At 45.6% G+C, this 22724-nt stretch overlaps 1 protein-coding gene across 1 annotated transcript in view; it reads right to left on the bottom strand.

The window, feature by feature from the left end:
- Positions 1-22724, bottom strand: part of SCN4B (sodium voltage-gated channel beta subunit 4) — a 201628-nt gene that overhangs the window by 27262 nt on the left and 151642 nt on the right. Inside the window, exons 3-4 of the mRNA XM_085647419.1 lie at positions 20625-20853; positions 12586-12715 (exon numbers count right to left, since the gene is read on the bottom strand). Of these exons, the coding sequence (XP_085503545.1) occupies positions 12586-12715; positions 20625-20853 (359 nt within the window). The remainder of the gene's footprint in view (positions 1-12585; positions 12716-20624; positions 20854-22724) is intronic.

Raw genomic sequence — 22724 nt, 5'->3', positions numbered from 1 at the left:
TTTACTCTACATCACTCCACTCGTATGCCACTGCCCTCTACCCTGCACCACTCCACTCTATACCACTTCACTTTACGTCACTCTACTCTGCAACACTGCTCTCTCTGCCACTGAACTCTCCACCGCTCTACTCTGCATTGCTCCACTCTACGCCACTCTACTCTATGCCAATCCACTCTAATCTACTCTGTACCACTGCACTCCACGACACTCTACTTTATACTACTCCACTCTATGCCACTTCACTCAACTCTGAAACAATCCACTCTATTACATTGCAGTCTATGTCACTCTATTCCACTCTGCACCAATCCACTCTGTGCCAATCCACACTATGTTACTCAATTTTATACAGCTGCACTCTATGCCACTGCACTTTACACAAATGCTTCCTACATCACTTTACTCAAAATGAATACACTCTATGCCAATCTACTCTGCACCTCTGCACTGCACTCCACTATACTCTATACTATGACACTACTCTCTACGCCACCCTACACCATTGAAATCTGTCACTTTACTCTGCCCCACTCTATGAACTGCACCAGGTGCGGCTGGTCTATATGAGCATGATGGGTGGGGCCCCTCTATTTACGGGAGCAGAGGAGGAGAGAGTTGAGAACGAAAAAGCGGCTTAAAAAATGCAGGAGGGTGTGGTCCCCTCACTCTTGATATACAAGCTGGGGCAGTTACGTTAGGTGCAGGCCGTGGTCTAATTTTTAGTGCTATTCATTTTGCCTGTCCTTGGGTGATTATCCCATGGCCCTCTGGACATATTTATGCAGAGCCCTTGAAAGCATAGAGAGCTAGGAGCAGGGAGGGCCAGCAAATACAAAGTAGGAAGAGATGGCATTGGCTGCAACCTTCCCATTATTTTGTATTAGAAACTGGTTGGAGCTGCCAGGGGCTTGGGAGGTGCCACCTCCACTCTGTAGGTACAGATTACCTGCTGCACGTGTGGTGTCGTATATTGTTCCTTGGACTGCTGGACGCTTATGCGTTGGTGGTGAGTGTTTTGTGTCTTTTAATGTATCTGGATTATTTTTTCTATACTTGGTACAGATTTCATGGAGCATTTTCTACAAGGTGGCTGGGTCATAATTGGACTGGCCGTTTGATGGTACACCAGTAAGCCCTAGGTTATTCTACTGCAAGACAGGCCCTCTTCCCTCCAACTGACTGCTGCACGCCGTGCAATGCCATGGGTGACACTGCTCTGTGATTTAAAGTGGTTAACAAAGCAGTGTCACTCATGGCTGTTGGATTTGTGAATTTCACTGATCTGCATGACTGTGTGTGAGAGTGTGCACATGCTCCTTATGTTTATGGGTGCACATGGTTGTGTTCAACAGGTGGAGAGGGGCACTAGAAAAGTGACCCAAATAAAAGCCAGCTTGGTGAAACAAAAGATTTGCCTAGGATCACATACTTTGGTCAAGGGGGAAGCCGGGATTGACTTTGTGCGCAATTCAGACCTTGGGTCCTTGTGGCTATTGTCTCAAGCGCTTCTTTTAGTCACAGTGTGAAAGTTTGAAAGATCTTTTGCGTCTACCACTTTCAAAAGTCACCAGCCGCCACTGCACTCTACACCAATGCACTCTATGCCAATCTACTCTACACTACTGCACTCTACAACACTCTACTCTGCAGCATTGCACTCTCTGCCACTGACCTCCATACCACTCTACTCTGCACCACTTTACTCTATGCCACTGCACTCTACTCTGCACCACCCTACGCCACCCTACTGCACTATATGCCAATGCACTCTGTGCCACTCTAATCTACTGTGTACCACAGCCCTCTGACAATCCATTCCAGTCTAGGCCACTTCACTCTGCACCACTCCACACCACTCCACTCTTCAACACTGCACTCTACACCAACGCATTCTATGCCACTTCTCTATACCACTCTACTTTGCCCTGCACCACTCCACTCTACCCTGTACCACTTCACTCTACACCACTTCACTCTACTCTGAAACAATCTGCTCTACGCCACTACACTCTATGCCAAGGCACTCTACTCCACTCTGCCCCACTCCACTCGACGCCACTAGAATCAATTCTGTGCCACTCTCCTCCACACCACTCTATTCTATGCCACTGCGCTCTACCATGCACCACTATAATATACCCTGCACCACTCCACTCTACTCTGAAACAATCTACTCTATGCCACTGCACTCTATGCCACTCTACTCCACTCTACACTATGCCACTATACGCTAAGCCTCTGCACGCTATGCCAATGCACTCTACACCACTTTACTCAAAACCAATGCACCCTACGCCAATGATGTTGCACCACTGCACTTTATGCCACTATACTCTACAACATTCTACTCTATGCCACTGCACTCTATGCCACTCCATGATACATTACTCTACACCAGGAAAATGTGGCCGATTAGCGGTTGACGCTCACCTGACAGTAAGACCTAATATTTTTCGAGAAAAAATGTTTAACGGGGTGCACAAAAGGTAGGAGTGTTTACCCTATGATACTGAGAATAAGACCCCCCTGAGGGAGCCTGGTACAAGGAATTGACGAAACCTGGGCACACACTACATATACAACTGGTTAATTACCATACAGTAGTTATTGTCAATTGCACAATGTGATAGAAAAGAAAACTATTATTCCATTTCATGCGAGCGATGAGATCAACAGATTCTTTGGTGTCAGCACAGATCTTTTATTTGTAGATTTTGTTCACATTTCACGTAGCCAACACGTGTTTCGTCAGTTTATCGACTTCGTCAGGGCTGTGAATAATAGTTCAAAGATCTGAAGACCGGCAAACTAAATTGAAAGTAAGTAGGTCATGCCTGACCTGAGGGTCATGCCACACAGTAATTCCTATAGGGACCGTACTCAGACTCCGGTGCTTTGATATTTCTGTTATTGGGTTACCACGACCTCAACAGTTATGCCTGACTTGTGCACACCAACTACTACTTGACTCTCGTGCCACTATTGCCTTATATCACTAGCCTCGGACTGATCTCTCCTAATTTATACATAATACAATGGTTAATATAGATTCAAGTATGATTACTACAATCTGATTGTCCTGTATTCGATTGGTACTGTGGTTATACTCCCCAAAGGACCTACTTACTTTCAATTTAGTGTGCCAGTCTTCAGATCCTTTAACTATTATTTACTGCCCTGACGAAGTCGATAAACCAACGAAACACGTGTTGGCCATGTGAAATGTGAACAAGATCTACAAATAAAAGATCTGTGCTGACACCAAAGAATCTGTTGATCTCATCGCTTACATGAAATGAAATAATAATTTTCTTTTCTATCACATTGTGCAATTGACAATAACTACTGTATGGTAATTAAGCGGTTGTATATGTTGTGTGTGCCCAGGTTTCACCAATTCATTACTCTACACCACTTCACTCTACGGGGCATATTATCAAGCGCGGCGTTAAAATTATCACCACTTTAGCTGCAGAAAACTGCTGCTAAAGCGGCGATAATGGGCTTGATAATATGCCCGTGAGAATTCCAATCGAAGCCCATGTTGACACCAGAACATGGGCTTCTATTGGAGTTCTCACGGGCATATTATCAAGCCCATTATCGCCGCTTTAGCGGCAGTTTTCTGCCGCTAAAGCAGCGATAATTTTAACGCTGTTTCTTGATAATATGCCCCTACGTCACTGCACTCTATGCCACTCTTTTCTACTCTTTACCACTGTTCTCTATGTTACTTCTCTACATATCACTCTACTCTGCACCACTCTATTCTGCAACACTGTGCGACCCTTCTCACTACGACTCTGGACTCTGACACTCTACTCTGCATGACTGCACTCTTTGCCACTGCACTCTATGCCACTGCACTCTACTCTGCACCACTCAGCTCCACACCACTCTACTGCACTCTACACCACTACACTCTACGCCATTGCACTCTACACCACCGCACTCTATGTCACTGCACTCTAATCTACTCTATCCTACACCTCTGCACTCTATTCTGCACCACTCCACTCAATGCCACTTCACTGTACGCCACTCTACTCCACTCTTCGCCACTCTACTCTACGCCATTGCACTATATGCCACTGCAATCAACTCTTCACTGCTCTAGTTCATGCCACTGAACTCTACGCTGCTCTATGTCCCTGCACTCTACGCAATGCACTCTACACCACTTTGCTCAAAACCAATGCACTCTATGCCACTGCACTCAACAACAATCTACTCTGCACCACTTTATGCCAGTTCACTCTAGGCCACTCTACTCCACTCAACTACACTCCACGACACTCCGCTCCACGATACTCCACTTTATGGTGCTCTACTCCATTAAACTCTGCTCCACTGACAATCTATTAGTTTCTTTGCCACTACACTCTACTCCACTCTATGTCATTCTGCAACACTCCTCTACTCGACGATGCTCTACGCAACTCCCTCTATGCCACTTTATGCCACTTTACTCTATTCTGTCACACACTACTCCACTCTACTCCACTCCACTCTATGCCAATGCACTTTATGGCAATTTACTCCACTGTACACCACTATACTCTACTCCATGCAACACCCTCCATGCCACTCCACTCTGCTTTAGTCCACAACACTCTATGCCACTCAACCCTACGGCATTCTACTCAACTCTGACACTGTGCTCCACTGTACGCCAATCAGCTCTATGCCCCTCCACTCTACAAAACTCTACTCCCTCCACAACACGCCACAACAATGTGCGATACTCCATGACACTCCACGGCTCCTCTCCATGCCACTCAACCCTTCTGTACACAACTCCACACCACTCTATGCCACTCCATAATACTCCACTCTGCTCCACTTTACAATAATCTACTCTACAAAACTCTCCTACTAACAGTAGCCACTCTTGTGTACAACTTTTCTAAAACATATTGGCAAAGACAATAGCTCTTGTATAGGCGAGACCTATAGGCTTTGCCAATACTTGTTTAGCACTTCCACTTATGCCCATCGGTGCAAATGCACCACTAGACTGCTTTGCAAACCTCCTTTGCTTTCGCATTAGGGCCCATACACCTTGGTCCCATGAGGAACACTTTATGTTTGTATTTAGTTTGAAGCTTTCAAATCCCTTTCTGTTGTGAAGAACATTTCAAGGGAAATACATCACTCCACCAGTAAAACTCCATTTCTCCCACTCAAATACAAGAATTGGTGTGATGTCTCAAGCCTTGCTTTACATACAAAGCATCCACCCAGTGCTTAATTTGTGCCGGTGTTTGCCAGTGCTCAGCAAATACACTTATTTCTTACCTTTGGCACTTAATTCTTATAGTCCACCACATTTTTGAGAAAAGGAAATTGAAGGAGCAGTTATAAAATTCAACATACGTTAAAAATAAAGAAGCAATATCTTTGCAAACCATTCTACAACATTGGAGACATGGATTTATAGAGATTTGTCGGAGTGTGATAGTAGGCAATGGTGGCAGTATCAAGACGTCCAAACTTCAGTGGATCCCCGTGAAATACCTTAGGATTTGGAACTTGTTTTTTTTTTTTTTTAATAACCACAGGGTCCTTGCCAAGTCAGCAAATGACACAATATTTTAATATCCAAGGCAATGCATTATAACATTTAAAGATTCAAATTGCACCCATTCCCACCTGGCATAGAGTAAAGTTCTTGATTGTGTGTATAACTTTTTTGGCTAGGCATAGAAGGCATTTTCCTAATCCACTGCTAATTTTCTCTGGTGAAACACAAATATTCCAGATAAATCCCTTTGACTTGGAATTCACTTCACCTAAAATACAATAGGAACTGCCCAGGATTCCGCTTTCTGTGTGCATGATTTATGCATTACTCTACGCTTCCAAGTGGAATAAGGTATACCCCTCTGATGAGCTCTAGCCTGAAATGTGTTACCATTTACTCATCAATGATATTTTACCAATCCAAAAACTGTAACACTTTGCTGGGATGAATGAATGCTTATGTTTTTCATTTGGAATGCTCTACAATAAAAACAAGAAACTTCCAGAAATTCTGTTTTTCTTACTTTTTGCAACTTTCTATGCTCAGCATCAGCAACGGCTCCACTGTTATGGCGGAGGAGCATCGCCCCGCCTGCTGCGAGCACAGAAAGCACACCCATTATCAAAATGGTAATAAATAGCATTTTATTTTGGTCGCAGGCTCGCGCTGGTCCAGCACGAGGGCAGGAGGTGGGGCTGATTTGTGTAATTGCACTGTTTCTGCATCTCCTGCCGGTGCGCATGTCAGATTGGCCAGCTGCCTACAGCCGGACAATCTGACATGCGCACTTCAGCCTGCACAATCCCCGGGCTGAGAAACAGCGGAGGGATTGCAGCCGCAGGCCCCCAGCCACAAAATGAGTGCTGGGTTATTCTGCTCCAGCCAATCTTGGAGCTGCTAATTGGTTGGAATCACGCTGCACAAGGGAGGAAGTCCTTTCCTGCTGCCTGCTGAAGTCACCACCGAGGAGAGAGACACCAGAAGTGGCTCTGTGTAACATATATGGGATATTTTTTGGGCATTGCGACTCACCATATTTTAATGTTGCCGGCTGCCACTGCTCAGCATTAGTTTGTGTGAAGCACTTGTATTTTGGAATTTTAAGACTAGATTCCCTTTAAGATTTCTGATAGCCACTCAGCTCTGTGTTTTGTTGATTGTATGGCTGAACTTTCTGAATAAACAACACGTTATAACAGGAGTACAGTAGTTTTCAGAAACACTCAGGTACTCTCGAGGTATTTAATAGCACTGATGGTTGAGTAATGAGGTCAGGGTAATAACTGATGGTGTGCAAAAGGAGGCTCAACCGTATGAAATGTTTCAAAGAGGCACAATGAGATACAGTCACCTGGCCATGCACAGCTTATTATAAGAACATCAATTGTTGCTCAGGTCCATAAAATGAAGCCAGGGCGCAGGCTGATGACATCATGCGCCTACTATTTTGCATACTGGCTTTAGGATGTGGTGTGGCGGTAGAGCTGAGATGAATTCAGGAGCATTAGTGAAATGAGAGTCTAAAAAGACGATGAGACTGAAGCAGCAGCATTATATGTGGCTGCAACTTAACCAAACAACCGTTGAAAAAACATGGACCATGAATGCTAAATGAGAACACACAAAAACATTGAATGTTCAACAAACACGGAAATGTAAACTTCCTAGTGGCGATGAAGTTAATGCAGATAGTTTTTCCAAATATTCACGGAGATTTACATTTATTCGCTTGCAGGCAGATATTAACCTTCTGTAGGTACACATATTTAATAATTGTACTTTCATGCACATTCTCATTTGCCATGTTTTTGTTTTCCTATTCCCCCAAGGTGTCCCTTTGAATTCAAGGTCATGTTTCAAACTAGTTCAAAGTACTACATATAGAATGTGGCCCTGGTGCACCTTCCTTCCTAGGATCTCTTTTTCAATATCTGTCATGCTATCGTGTGTCAATGTGCTTCTTTGGGCAATTGAAAACGTGCTTTTTATGCAAAATTCTTATTACACAGGAATTTCATGGTGCTCATAAATTTGCACAATACTTTTGAGCAGAAAATGCCCGGCAGGGGCACAAAATGTGTTGTGTGAGACATTTTCTCCTCAAAAGTCCCCTTGTGTGTATTTTGAGTGACTTTTTAATATGAGGTATGCCCATGTATTGAGTTTTCACAAGAGGTACCGCATAACAATTCTATGATAAATTTCACTAAATTTCGCAAAATTACATTTTTCACTTTCACACAGGCCTACTTTCACGTAGGTTCATTTTGTCATTGGCTACTGCCAGGATCTTTTCACAGTAATGTGAATTTGGCCCTGGCAGTCGAACTGAATGCAGGCTCCTGGTGCTTGAGCAATTCTTGAGCAATAGTGAGTTTGCATATTTCGGAGGCATCCCTAGTTTTAATTCGGAAAATTGAAAATAAAGGCAGCGTCGCCATTGCACAGTTCATCTATGACGTCTAGTGAAGTGCTCTTGGTGGCTTTATAAAGATTAAATTTGGTGCAGCAACAAACATTATTACATTCAGCACAAAATATGTGGATGGCTATGGAGGTAGGGGTACAAATTCTGCCTCTGTATCTCCCACTGTGCCACAAGTTATGATCCTTGAAAACCCACATTATAATACTGTATTTCAGTTCACATATTTACCAAAAGAAAAAGTATTAAACACTATGTAAAACCCTGGTTATTCTACCGATTTCTTAACTACCTCCAAGAGATAGGCCATCGCGCCATTTTGGTTGCCATCCAGTGGGCCAGGATGGCAATGTTAGGAGGTCGGCCTTACTGCCTCCCCCTTCCTTGGAGTCCCCAGCAGTATTGGCCACTGTTCTACATGCTCCACAGGGCATGTGACATCACACACCAGTCATCAGCACCACATGCAAGAAAGACTGTGGCCCCAATGTTAGGGAACATGTCAACTTTGACATGTTCTCTGACAACATGATATAGTATATATAGTATATACAGTGTGAGGTGACAGCGACAGTGCTTTAAATGGGCCGGTACTGTCCGGTACTGAGTACTGACACTTTTTTATTTTAAGAGGGAGAGTACCTGCACTTCTCAAGAGAAATGTAATACTTTTAATTGGCTAATACCAGCACTTCTCAGAAAGGTACTCTGGTACCTGCACTTCTTTTTTTCCATTTAAAGCACTGGACAGCAGTGATGGTAAGGATGGGGGGGGGGTAACTTATCGGGTAAGTCAGACACATGTGCAGACTTCAGATCCCACAGTTTTACACCATAGTACGTCTATGAGCGATATTTGGAGAATTGACTGCGCGCTGAAAGCAGTGACCACCCGGTATCACTAAGACACTGCGCAGCTGGACAATCTTGTATTGTAGCATTTGTATAGCTCTGCATACCTCGTTGTTGGACACGGAAGTGCATTTTCAGATGGGTTGCACAGTATATCGCGTGGGAGCACATGGTTGTTACAGTATTGTACTTGCTGTGATCCAATGTGGGAAGCATTTTGGTGTTGGGCATGAGTGACCAGAGAGGTGCTCCTATGTTGCCTAGAGGCGCAGCACCTATCGGTGTAATGGAGTATGAGGTGTGAGAGGTATATATATGTCTAAATGGAATTACCTAGCGGTTAAAATTTACTCTGCAGATCCCATGTTAGATTCATGTTTTCTATACTGCTAGAGGCAGGGATTTACCTGGATGCAGTAGCGTAGCATGGGCAGGGCCACAAGGGCAATTTTTTTAGGGGGTTGCAAAAATGTAAAAGAAATAAATTGTACTCCAATTGTTTTTTTTTCTTTTAAAATTTTGCACCAGGAAGTGCCAACGGTCCACGGGGTGCAATACTTGCCTTGCCCCGGGTGCTGGCAACCCACGTTACGCCGCTTCCTGGATAGTCTGTCTCCCAGCTAGTCCAGTTGGGAGAAAGGGGCAGGTGGGTCACACATATATGCAACTGCACAGCACCAACCTAGCCGGTGCAGCAGCAGGGTGCCGGGTGCGTGTAAACCAAAAGAAGGGGTAATCAGAGAAGGTCCAGTAATCCATGCAACCACACGTGCAGGGCTTAGTTGCTATCAAATTATTAACATTATACTAAACGGCCAGCAATGGAATCTTTTTTAAGGGCAGAGATACTCCTGACTCTTGTACAAAATGCTCCTCATGAACAAGGAAGATCAATCAAGGTTCCCAACCTCAGCAGAAAGTACACGGCTTTAAATGACCCTGATTCCACCTACGTCTGCTAGGCTGAACGAGGCCCGCATTTTCAGAAGCAGTTCTCACCCAAAGCTCTTCCCCTGCACCTAAGACAGACAGGCACCAGTGGGGCGAGTACAATACTCTATTCTGATGCCATGAAAGCCCCCACAGCAGCAGTGCTTAATTTGAGTCGGTGGTTTCCGGCGATTGACACCGGCACTTAATTCTTACCACCAGCACTTACGACTGTCCACCACGTGGAGGCAGTGTTCACCTAATTTTGAGATGCGCACAACAACACAGCGTTTAATAATAATTCATTAACTCTTTTTTTTTTTTTTTTTTACAAATTAAGCATTGCACAGCAACACACAACTTTATCATACCGCCACGAAGACGTCCCACTGCAGGGCAGCGCTTTATTCTAATGCTGATATTGGAGTCATGCTATGCAATGTGCCTTATTCTTATGGTGGTAATGTTTTCACGCTGCGGCACTGTGATTTACTGTGATGGAGTTAATGATGTCGCATCGCGCTACTGTGCTTAATGCTTCTGTCATGAGTGTGTCACGCTGCAGTGCTGTATTCTAATGGTGACGACAGTGTCAGACTGCTATGGAGTGCAGTGCCTACTGTGACGTGGGGGTCACGCTGCACTAGTGTTTTATCCTGGTGCATATGAACGTGCCACTCTGCCGTACTGGTTCGTCCTGGTGAGGATGAAGGGGTCGCATTACGGTACTGGGTGCTATAAGGAAGACATGAAGTTGTCACGCCGCAGGTTTGTGAATTATTGCGCTACTTAGAAGTTGTCACACTGTGCTACGGTGTTTTAAGTTGACTGTAATGACCATGACACACTGCGGCACAGTGTGGTGTAGTGATGCGGTGAAAATACCACACACCAGGACTGTGCTTTAAGATGACTCCAGGAACACTGCGCACTGCAACACAGTGATTTATGCTGAAGCCATGAAAGTTGTCACACTGCAGTACAGCGCTTTATGATGAAGCCATGAAGTTGACACACTGCCATACAGTGCTTTATGATAAGGGCATGCAGCTTTATGATGAGGCCATGAAGTTGACATGTTGCAGTATAGCGCTATATTATCAGGCCATGAAATTGACGTTCTGAATTATAGTGCTTTATGATGAGGCCATGAAGATGACATACTGCAGTATAGCGCTTTCTGATGGGACAATTAAGTTGTCAAACTGCAGTACAGTGCTTTATGTTGAGGCGATGAGTTGTCGCACTGTAGTACAGGGCTTTATGGGGAGGTCATGAAGTTGTCAGGTGGCAGTACAGTGCTTTATAACAGTGCCATGATTTGTCACACTGCAGTATAGTGCTTTATGATGAGGCCATGAAGGTGTCACTCTGCAGTTGCAGTTTAGTGTTTTATGATGAGGCCACGACTTTGACAAACAGCAGTACAGTGCTTAATGATGAGGCCATAAAGTTCACATACTGCAACACAGCGCTTTATGATGAGGTCATGAAGTTGTCACACTGCAGTATAGCGCTTTATGAGGAGGCCATGAAGGTGTGAGGGGGCAGTACAGTACTTTAAAACAGTGCCTTGAAGTTGTCACACTGCAGTATAGCGCTTTATGATCAGGCCATGAAGTTGTCAAGGGGCAGTACAGTGCTTTATAACAGTGCCATGATTTATTACTCTGCAGTATAGCGCTTTATGATGAGGCAATGAAGTTGACACACTCCTGGACAGTGCTTTATGATGAAGTCATGAAGTTGTCACACTGCAGTATAGTGCTTTATGAGGAAGCCATGAAGTAGTCAATGGGCTGTACAGTGTTTTATAACAGTGCCGTGAAGTTGTCATACTGCAGTATAGCGCTTTATGATGAGGCCATGAAGTTGTCAAGGGGCAGTACAGTGCTTTATAACAGTGCCATGATTTGTCACTCTGCAGTGCAGTGCTTTATGATGAGGCCATGAAGTTGACACACTGCAGTGTAGCGCTTTATGATGAAGTCATGAAGTTGTCAAGGGGCTGTACAGTGTTCTATAACAGTGCCGTGAAGTTGTCACTCTGCAGTATAGCGCTTTATGATGAGGCCATGAAGTTGACACACTGCAGTGTAGCGCTTTATGATGAAGTCATGAAGTTGTCAAGGGGCTGTACAGTGTTCTATAACAGTGCCGTGAAGTTGTCACTCTGCAGTATAGCGCTCTATGATGAGGCCATGAAGTTGACACACTGCAGTACAGTGCTTTATGATGAGGCCATGAAGTTGTTGCAGGGCACTACACAGTTGTATAATGATAGCAAGAGTTCGACACACGGCAGCGCCGTGGTTTATGGTGCCATGCACAGGGCACACTGCAGCACTGTGCTTTACAATGATGCTATGGAAATGACACGGCGCTATGCTGTATGATGCCATGCTGTAGACAGGCAGCAGTGCTGCGCCTTATGATGCAGTGCCGTGCCAGCGGTGCTGTGGAGATGAAACAGCTGTGCTTAATGATGTCATGGAGTTGACACACGGCTATGCCCTACTTTCTAGTGATGTCATAAAGCTGTCACACTGCAGTACAGTCCTTTGTGAGAAGACATGATGTTGTCAGAGGGCAGTGCAGTGCTTTATGATAGCGCCATGAAGTTGACACACTGCAGCACCGTGCTTCATCCGATGGAGGTGTAGATGTGACACTGTAGTGTGATGTGGTCCCGATGATGACACGATGCTGACTGAATAAATGGCTGCCCATTTTCAGAAAAAAACATGTATGGGAGTGCTCTGACTGCTATAGAAGGCCCGTGGCACCCCTGCCAGGCCAGGCATGGCACCATCAGGACCCGGGGGGCTAAGGGACGCACACCCCAACTCACTTCTTCTCGCGGCTCTTCTTGATGGCGAAGGTGATGATCTTCTTCAGGATGAAGATGAGGATGAGGAGGCCGATGAGCCCGCCAATGGCACCCGCGATGATCACTGTAAGCGTGTTATCCACCACCACAACTGCAGGGGGCGAGAGAGAGGAAGAGAGACAGCAGAGGGCACGGGTTAGCTTTCGCTTTCATTTCGAGGCGATTCTTTATGACGTCACGGCATCAAGGGGAGACAAGTCTGAAGAGATTTTGGAGAGTGCAAAGTGGGTGACGGTCAAACAAGGTGCCTTTTTCTGATCACCTTAAGTTCACCCAGTTGCGGCTCCACACTTTTTAGTAGAGAAATAAAAGGAAAATAAAATGATAACCTGCGTTATTATTATTTTATTTTATCCTACTTCTGCAGCTTTGTGTGAGGGGGCTGGAGCAGGGGAGGTGTGGTAGCACCCTCCTAAGTGCACAATGAATGCTTGGCCAGCCCTCTCGGGCCAGCCACACAGTCTTGCGCACTTCGCATGTTCTCCATGCAAGCTGCATTACAGCCTGGATGGAGAACATGCCCGGGCTCCCAGTCAGCATCTGAGTGCTGAAACATGGTGCTCAGACCAATCACAACGCTGCTAGGGCAGCGTTGTGATTGGCTGACTGGGAGCCTGGGTGTGCTTCATGTTCAGGCCAGCGAGGGAGGACTAAGGAGGTGAGACGCGGCAAGAAGGTACTTTTTTTATTTTTATTTATTAATACCCACAACACCGTGTCCTGCTTTCTCCAGCCCCATGCCCCCGCTCCCCTACCTCTGATCCATGCTGGCCGGTGGTGAGTTCACTAGCGGCGTTTTCATTTCTCTGGTGCTCAGTGTCTGCAACATATGTTTCAATCCCTATGCCACACCACCCGCATGCACTGCCAGGGGCTGAAGCTAAGACCAAATAAACAAGGTCTAGGGCACTGTCCTAGCAGATGTGGGACACATTGTGAGCCGAAGGCCCCACTGGCTGAGGAAGACGGCTAGAGTGGTTGGAGGAGGAGGAGTAAATGAGAAGGATAGACAGTGACACAGTATCTGCTTGTATGACAGAGGGACAAACACAAGAAGAGAGAAGGGGACAGGGAGCTGGAGTGACAGATAGATAAAGAGTTAGATGTGATAGAGGCAGCTAGAAGCAGAGAGAGGCAGATCGACAGTGGCAGAAAACAACGGGTCGATAGAGATATATGGATGGAATATGGGAGATACATGCAGAAAGTGGCAGCGATAGATAGACAGACAGACAGACAGACAGACAGACAGACAGACAGATGTGGAAATTTAGAGAGTAAACAAAAAGATCATTTGAGATTGTTAGGTTGGAAATGAGACAGTTTGCTAGATATAGTCAGAGATGGAACCTAGAGATTGGTAGAGATAATTGGAGATAGATCGGAAGAAAGATTCCACCTGTTTGGCCCAGCAGGTACCACGTGGCGCAGTTCACATGCCCTGACACTACAGCCTACCTTTCTTGCGATTAGCTCACGGAGCCATTTTTCCATCACCAACCTGCTCACAATGGGACTTATTTATGAGAGACCTGCATCACTTTTGGACCACATAAAGTGGCACATGCGTAACACAGTGCTCTCATTTTAATTTATAAACCCATGCAAAGCCACTCTGCAAGGCTTCCAACGGCCTCATTAATCATGAGTAAGGCGACACAGCGCAAACGCTGCCTCACCTTACTCTGCGCCCAGCAGGCGTTCCATGGATGTTATGGTGGTATTTTCCAATGCAACACCCATGGAATTTGACACCGCCCCAGATTTACAAAGTGATGTAAACCTGGGGAAGCACCAATCCATACGCCTCCGAAGGTGAGGCGTAACGAGGAGCAATATGTTTATTTCGCCTCGTTTTTCCAGCACACATAGAAAGAGGAGAACACCTCTTAGGATTGTTTCTGTTCAGGAAGGTGCCTCTTCCTGCACAGAAACAATCCTGCATGCAATGGCGGCACCTTTGCACCAGGGGCAGGAATGCACTGCATTGCTTAAATACAGTGCATTCCTGCCCTTTCATTTTGGCGTAGGGCAGAGCAGGTGCTCTGCCCTGGGCCAAAATCCCATAAATAAGCCCCATTGTTTGAGCAGAGTATGTGCAAGCAGCCAGCATACCTAGGCAGAAGAATGTGGTCCAGCCACATGATTTGAGGACCTTATCCACCCCTTGAATCATTTTTGCACCATCCAATGTGCTAAAAGTCACACCCAGAAGCCACAAATGCTACCAACGTCCCAATTAGCTACAAAGCACTCGCCTATATCGATCTAGATAGAGATCTGTTTCTAGCTACAGACAGGGGCAGATTACTATAGGGATTAAAAGAAATGCATCAAGATTGATAAGTAGATAGATTGCACTAGCATGTCCCACTTTGCACTTTTCAGCACGTCACATGAGATCCGCTGTTCTACACCACCATAACTCCAGTGAGCTAGCAGAGCCATTTCCCCTCCTCTGAGGCAACTGAAAAGTTCCAACTAGAGGCACCAACAACCACCAGCGTATATCAGTAGCTACTGCGTGCCACACATAAATATCTATTTGGTCCTGGAAAGTGGACAGGCCTACTCACAACCCTGAAAACGAGGAGGCAACAGATGGCCAGAGATGGCCAACCCCAAAAAACTATTGGTGATGTCCATTGAGAGGAAACCAAGCACACAAAGGCTGGACAATTGGAGAGCATTGGCCAACCAGAGTAAAGGAATTTAGAAAGGCAGGCCAACTAACCAACCAGCAGCACTGGGCGTGTTGAATGCCCATATCCTAAATACAGCATGTCTCGAAGAAACAGCGCAAGCGCTGACTAGGCAAGACCTAAAAACATCAGCTATTGTGTAATTCTAGCGTGAACATAATTTGCACCAAAAAAAGTCAATTATAGAGGAAAGGGTCATAGCAGACAATTATTGTATGATTTCCAATCCTGTCCCATCAAATACCAAGTGGGCATGCAAGTGGTGCACTTGCAATCTTGTTTTCAACAAAAAACATATGGAACTATCAGACTATTTCACTTTGTGACAAAAACATTCAGGGTTTGAAATTAACATTTACAAATCCCCGGGTTGCTAAACCAATCCTGTGCTTAATTTTAAGTATTTATTGTCCCCCAGACGCAGAAATGACAGGACATTTGGGCAGCTTTTGAATCTATGTTATCTCTGTTACTAAAGGTCCACCCACACTGGATAATAATAATGGGAGATTTTAATGCAAAAATTTCAAATTTCCTTATTGGTGTTTTTCAGGAGAAGGAAATAGAGGAATCCTGGGCGATACCAATGAACATCTGGCCAATGTAAGATAGTAGAGGATCTATCTTTCTGTCCAAACTGAGAGGATTAGATTATATACTTATTAATGGCCGTTTTGATGAAGATTCTACAACTATATATGATCCAACTTGTTCCTCCATAATTGATTAAATGATCTGTAATTATGCCCTGCTCAATTTCCTCTTGAATGGGAAGGTAATCCAGAATACAATATGCGACCATGCCATACTTAAGAGTGAAGTTATATTGGCCTCGATTAAAGACGAACATCTCCAATCTTTATGGGAGTTTGCTGGAAGTTGCAAAAAAGGTAAGGTTATTTTTCAAATGTTAATGCTATCGGTCATGTTGAAGATTGGCTCTCCAGCTTTCGTAGCAAGATTGCTCAATCAACGGACAATACCATGATTGAAACCTTTGAGCGCTGGATGAAAAAGATAACCATGGCTGCCTCGAGCTCAAAAAATCATCAAATGATGCTGGCAGTCCAAAAAGAGTCCAGGATACCTCGGAGTGTAGCATCTCATGGGAGTTAAACCCTTTGATACATAAACAGTTTTTATGCCCCTGCCCTATATGGACAATCAAGACCAAACTTATAAAAAAGAAATGAAGAACAGTAAGATTAAAATAGGATCAAGCCCAGGCAGATCTGCCATGTCTTGATTTATCCAAGGCGACACGAGATATCAATTCAAGGAAATGTTGGCAACGTATAGCAAGTCAATACCAAACGAGGTCAACACCCTCAGCTATTGCCATTTGTTGGACATGAAACCTTCAGGTAGTGTTTTGCTTTAGCCTCCCGGGTTTTACTGATTCTCCTGTGGAGGCCTTAGGGCCTAGGGCACTTTCCCCCTGTCAATACAGTGCAAATATTTGCACACCCTTCCTACACACGTTAGGAAGTGGTGCTTACCTGGTGTCTTTGAATACGTGTCCAGCCTGCCATTGTAGGCTGGTGTGCGCACTGGACCAATGGCATCCCTAAGAATGTGTCATGCCTGCAATTGCAGGCGGGTGTGCACGATTCCTCGTTTACTCAGCCTGGCCAGAGTAAATCATGAGCCATCCTGAGAAGATCTTTCACTTCCACCGGAGTACCCCGAGGGTACATCTTCTGGAGGTGAAAAGAGGGGTAGGTGAATGGCAGGGCTGGGACGCATGTGTGTCGAACCATGTGGTGCACATTGCCAGAGGACTCTGTTCAAAGGCACACTTCAGTATAACTACTGGTGCTATATTTCAGCAAAGGGTGAGATGCACTCGTGGGGATGTGCGACAGGAGAACCTGGAACTATGTGGAGCACAAGGAGGATTATTGCCATTGAAAGGGACCACATGCCTTTCCTGAATACTGGCTGGCCTGGGCCGACTACCTGCAGCTGTGTGGCACCCTGAAGTGTGGTCTCCAAGGGCTTGTTAAGCTTGTCCCCTGTTACTTTGAAAGTCTCAGGGAAATCAAAGATCTCCTATGAGGAACCCAAACCCTCTACTTGTGACACCTGGAGAGAGGTGCCCTCTCAAGTACCCACATCGTCTGCTGGATTCCAACTGGTAGCACGATGTGAGCGAGGAACTAAGACTCGTGCCTGGAGACCGGATTTTCTTTTGTGGAGCTCCAAAGTCTTGCCTGCATCTAAGGCCTGGGGCCCCCTCATCGTAGGGACCTTGTTAAGCATAAGCGCCTTGTTAGTGGTGAGCGTATTCACCTGCTGTGGGACCCAACATGGCCCGCTTCGTCGATTGTGCCATATCTCTCTCGTGCAACACGCCAATTGCGTGCTGTGTCTGATTCACGGGTTGTGACCCTCGGAGGTGGGGGCTTAACCATAGTAGTGCTTCATTCTACCTCATGAGGCATTGCTGAAATTGCACCTTAGTGTGTGACGGGAACTGTATGGTATAACCAATATCAACGTGCACCCGACTTGTGCCTCATTTCCAGGAAGGTACAGAATTTGCAACTCTTGCAGTCGTGTGTGTGACCAGAACTGTTTGGTGTATCCAATATCAACGTGCTGCGGACTTGTGCCTCATTTCCAGGGAGAAATTGCAACTCTTTGTCTTTTATTTATGATTGGAGTTGTCTGGTGTGGCCAATTTCGACGTGTACCGGACATTGTGCCTGATTTCCAGGAACGTACGGATGTTGCAACTCTTCATCGCGTGTGACCGGAACAGTCTGGTGCGAACCATATCATCACACACCAGACCTTGTTCCCGGATTGCATGGGTGCGACTCTGATCAACGTGTACCTGACGGGGTGTCTTATATTTCTGAGAGGCCCACCTTACTTCATTTTCCAATCATCGCCTGTTCCCTTACTTCGCCCTCAGCGCAGCAGACAATCTTTCCTCTCTTCACCAAATCCTTACCGACAACACAGTGTTGCCAAGTAGTATTACCCAACTCAGGCCTAGGTGGTGAGATGGATTTACTGGGCTTGAGGAACGCTTCTGAGAATGATAGGAATAGGGTCAAGAGACTGCGTGACCCTCTGTTGGGCTGGTGCAGGAAGGCTCTTGTGGACCCCTTTGGTGTGACTGACTCATCCCGTCTGCTTCACATTCTGTGGGTGAACTTCTCAAATGGGTGCCAAACCCCTTTTGCCGACTGCCTCCTAAATGATCTTTCTGCCTACCTGCCACATGTTTCCCTGGGACCCTAAGAGTGACTTTGGCCACGTGTGGCCTATTGCCCGGGAGGAGGAAGGGGTGTCTCCAATTCGGGGTGTTTAGGAAAGTCGTGGTGAGTTGGAGGTTGGAGGGAGGCTTGGGACCCCAGGGTCTACAGTGGGTTATCAATTGACCTACTGGGTATCAGTGCACCGCATTAGGGTGCTGAGTGCGTATGTGTGCGAATGCGTTCCGTATGGACTTGCATGACATTCGTTGCACTGCATTTGTGCAAAGTGAGTGTGTATGTGTGGGAGTGACAGTGTTTGATCCGCCCGTGATTCCCAACACTGGCCGGCGGGTTTGCCTGATATGTTGATTTCTTGCCAAAAGAACATTACATTTGGCAATTGGGTTTCCCATGCTGCCTGAGCCTGTGGTGCTGCTAAAAAGTGGTCCAATACTGTGTATGTACATATTTCTGATATCGTTATACCCGGGGTGGATCTTCTAATTGTGGTATTGCATTACAAGAATTTCAAGGGTGTGCCTGGGGTAGACAACGTGTTGCACCGCATAAGGGTGCTGGAGGGGTGTAGAATAGAGGGAAGGATGTTGTTCACAGTGAGAAACTTGTGGTGCACAGAGATGTGTTTAAAGTACAAAAAAGAAATTTAAGAAGGACAGTGTAGGGAATAAGGAGCACAGAGAGTGGGTTAACCTCTTCCATGCGTCGGATGGCCCCTGGCCGTCCGACATCTCGGTGGGCGTGAACGGAGGACGGCTGGGTGCCATCCGTTCCGCACACACGTGGAATTCTTCCGCACCGCAGGTAATTCCAGCCACGTTGAAGCAGTTAAAAGCCACAGAGAAAAGAATAGGATGTACAGATAGGATGGGTAAAGGGCACGGAAGCAGGTTTAGCGTGAACAGACAGGCGCATAGCTTCGGGGGCGGTTTGGGGGTGTTACACCCTGCTAATGAATGTATTTTCTGGTAAAAAAGTTGGGTACACGTGCTTTTAGTTGGGTATGGTGAGGTGTCTGTCGGATTTCACCAGGAATCTTTACATAAACACAGACAAAAACGCACACACACTCTCTATCTCTCTCAGTGGCATAGCTAGGCACATTGCCGCCCATGCCTGAAGAGCGTGGGAGGGGGGTGCTGGCACTGATTTTTCCATTTGTCGCCATGCGGCAAACTTAGGTAGGAGTGGTGGGGAGGCCGCCGCCCCATAAACTCGTATTGCCCCCCCTTGCGACTCCACTGCCCTCTCTGTTTTCAAAGTCTTAAAAAATGTGGGTTATTTTACTGAGTATAGTGTTTTCTCTCACTCCACATTGATCTCCCTTTCCACTGCCCCCTTAGCCACTTCCATGTGCCCTGCTTGTCTTGTTAAGTATTTTAACATTATGCCAGTGTGATTGTGGGGAAATCTGAAGCTCCCCACCCCCCGCTCCCCCTATCTTACTAATCAAGCTGTGCCCCTGTGTATAGAAAGAGGGTAATGGCATACAGAGAGAAGTTTAATGGCACAGAGAGAAATTTAAGGGGCCTGTACATAGGTTTAGGTGCACAGATGGTTGAAGTGCGTAGAAAATGGGGTGAGATGCACATTGAGATGTTTAGGGTGCACAGAGAGTGAGAGAGATGTATATTGCGCACAGCAAAGTTGAAGCAGCACGGAAAGAGGTTTGTGGTGCACAGAGCAGAGAGGGTTACGATGCACTGAGGGAAGGGTATGGTACACAGACAGGGGATTATGAGGCACAAACTGTGCATAGATCGAGGATTACGATGAATAGAGGATTAGGCGCACAAAGAGATGTTAAAATTGCATAGGGAAAGGTTCAAGGGAGACTTAGAAAGACTTAAGGGGCACAGAGAGAGGTTTACTTGAGATGCACAGAAAGTTGGAGAAAGATAGAGGGAAGGAGAGAGAATTAAGGTACTTCGAGGGGAGTTAAATTGCACTGATCTTTGAGGTATACGTATTTAAAATGCACAGAGGAATTTTTGAGTTGCAGCCAGAGAAGGTCAAGATGCACAGAATGTTTAAGGCGCACAGGAGGGAAAGCGAAGGTACCCGAGCTCACATTTGTCCACCACCTTCAGGTTGACGGTCGCGTTATGGCGGGCGTACTTCTCCTTGGGGTTGATGACGAAGCAGGTGTATTTGCCCTCGTTCTCAAACTCCACGTTCTTCACGATGATGGAGATGTTGTAGTCCTTCACGGTGTTGCTGGCGGCCAGCTCGATCTGAGGGTCCGGGTGCTCCTTCATCTGCGGGTTCGACTGCTTGTTCTTGATGGTCCCACGGTAGAGCTGAGGTGTGAGAAGGGCACAACATGAGGACGCTGTGTATGGGACAATGACGAGACAACTCAAGAGAGAAGAAAACCATCTACACACAAAGGTTAGAACAGTGTCAACAGACCCAGATAATGGACAATGCTACACCATACCAAAATATGGGACATGACATAAAAAGAAGAGTGAAGTTGGAATGAAAAAAGTAGCGGGTGGGGGGTAGTAAACTATGGCATACGGCCAAACGGAGGTAAGGAAACAAATAAATAAATAAAACGAATTTCGTTGCGCACGTTGCATTGAATTTGGCAATGCAGCGCGCACAATGAAATTCGTTTTATTTATTTATTTGTTTACTTACCTCTGTTGGCCATATGCCGTTGTTTATAACCCCCACCCTGCTCCTCCCCCGCCCCGTCCTACCACCCCTTAACACTCCCTCCACGAGTGGCTATTGAAACAAGCATTGGCATAGCCAATAGGTCTCGCCTTTGGGGCCTTATAAGTGTATAAGTGTTTATCCATGCAACGGTTAAGGTTGTTGCACCAAGGATATTGTGCTGCATAACTAAATACTTATAAGGTCCCAAAAGCGAGGCCTATTGGCTATGCCAATGCCTGTTTTCAATGGCACTTGGTTAAATGAGGCTCTACAAAGAGCTATTGTTAACCTTTATTTCAAAATAGGTGTGGCTTTCCAAGAGTCTTTTACGAAATGTCTTAATATATCAACACCAGTTGAGAAAAAAATGCCTTTGATTGAGGAGATAAGTGCCCTCAGTAGCGCGGTTCACTTCTTCATCTGTCCTGACCTCATCTTTGCTCAGTTTTAAAGGTACAATGGTTCACTGCACAGTAAGTTTGCAGCAAGTCTGCAGTGCATAATATAAGTACAATCATGGCAGTGTGACCCACAAAACTGTATCATTACTACTTCAGGTATGGCACTGGTGCGCCCCCACATCAGAGAGTGCAGCCATGACTAGTACTCAATCGTGAGATCCGTTTTTTTGAATAAATGACAATAATAAATTGCCCCAGTGTCATACTGCACTCAACGAACAGTGTGGTGGTGTTTCAGTGATAGTTACACATTCTTACGGTTGTACCAAGGGAGGGCTCATCTTGTTTACAGCCACCAAAGGAAAGGCACCTTCAGCTGGTCAAGTAAGAGTGTTAATCTGATACATGCATCCGAAGATGTGAGGGTAACGAAGAACAATAACAAGCATCGTTGCACCAACGCTTTACTTTTAATGTTAAAAGTAAAGCGCGGGTGCCGCGATTATATCAAAAGTAAAGAAATAGATGTTTTTTTCTATTTCTTTACTTTTGCTATAATCGTGGAACCCATGCTTTACTTATAACATTAAAAATAAAGCGCGGGTGCCGCGATTATAACAAAAGTAAAGAAATAGTAAAAAAAAAACTATTTCTTTACTTTTGCTATAATCGCGGCACCCCCGCTTTACTTCTAATGTTAAATGTAAAGCGCGGGTGCCGTGATTATAGCAAAAGTAAAGAAATAGATGTTTTTTTCTATTTCTTTACTTTTGGTATAATCGCGGCACCCGCGCTTTACTTATAACATTAAAAGTAAAGCGCGGGTGCCAGAGACTTTAGTAGGTGAGTTTTTAAAGTGCTGCTCAAGGCTGGAGGTTCGCGCGTGTACGCTCACGTGAACACAAGCTTGTCGCCAGCCAGCAGCACTTTGAAAACTCACCTACTAAAGTCTCTCCGAGCAGCGCGTGCGCGCTGACTCAGCGAGACCTAAAAAGGAACAATTAGATTTCACACAAGCAAGAAGGAGGAGTGGGATGTGTGGCAGAAACGTTAGTGGATGAACAACGCACAGACTTTATTCTACTGGAGCTGTCAAGAACCTG

Source organism: Triturus cristatus, chromosome 3_2, assembly GCF_964204655.1.
Source record: "Triturus cristatus chromosome 3_2, aTriCri1.1, whole genome shotgun sequence".
In the NCBI taxonomy this organism is placed as follows: Eukaryota; Metazoa; Chordata; class Amphibia; order Caudata; family Salamandridae; genus Triturus; species Triturus cristatus.
This window is presented reverse-complemented; position numbering and strand designations above follow the sequence as displayed.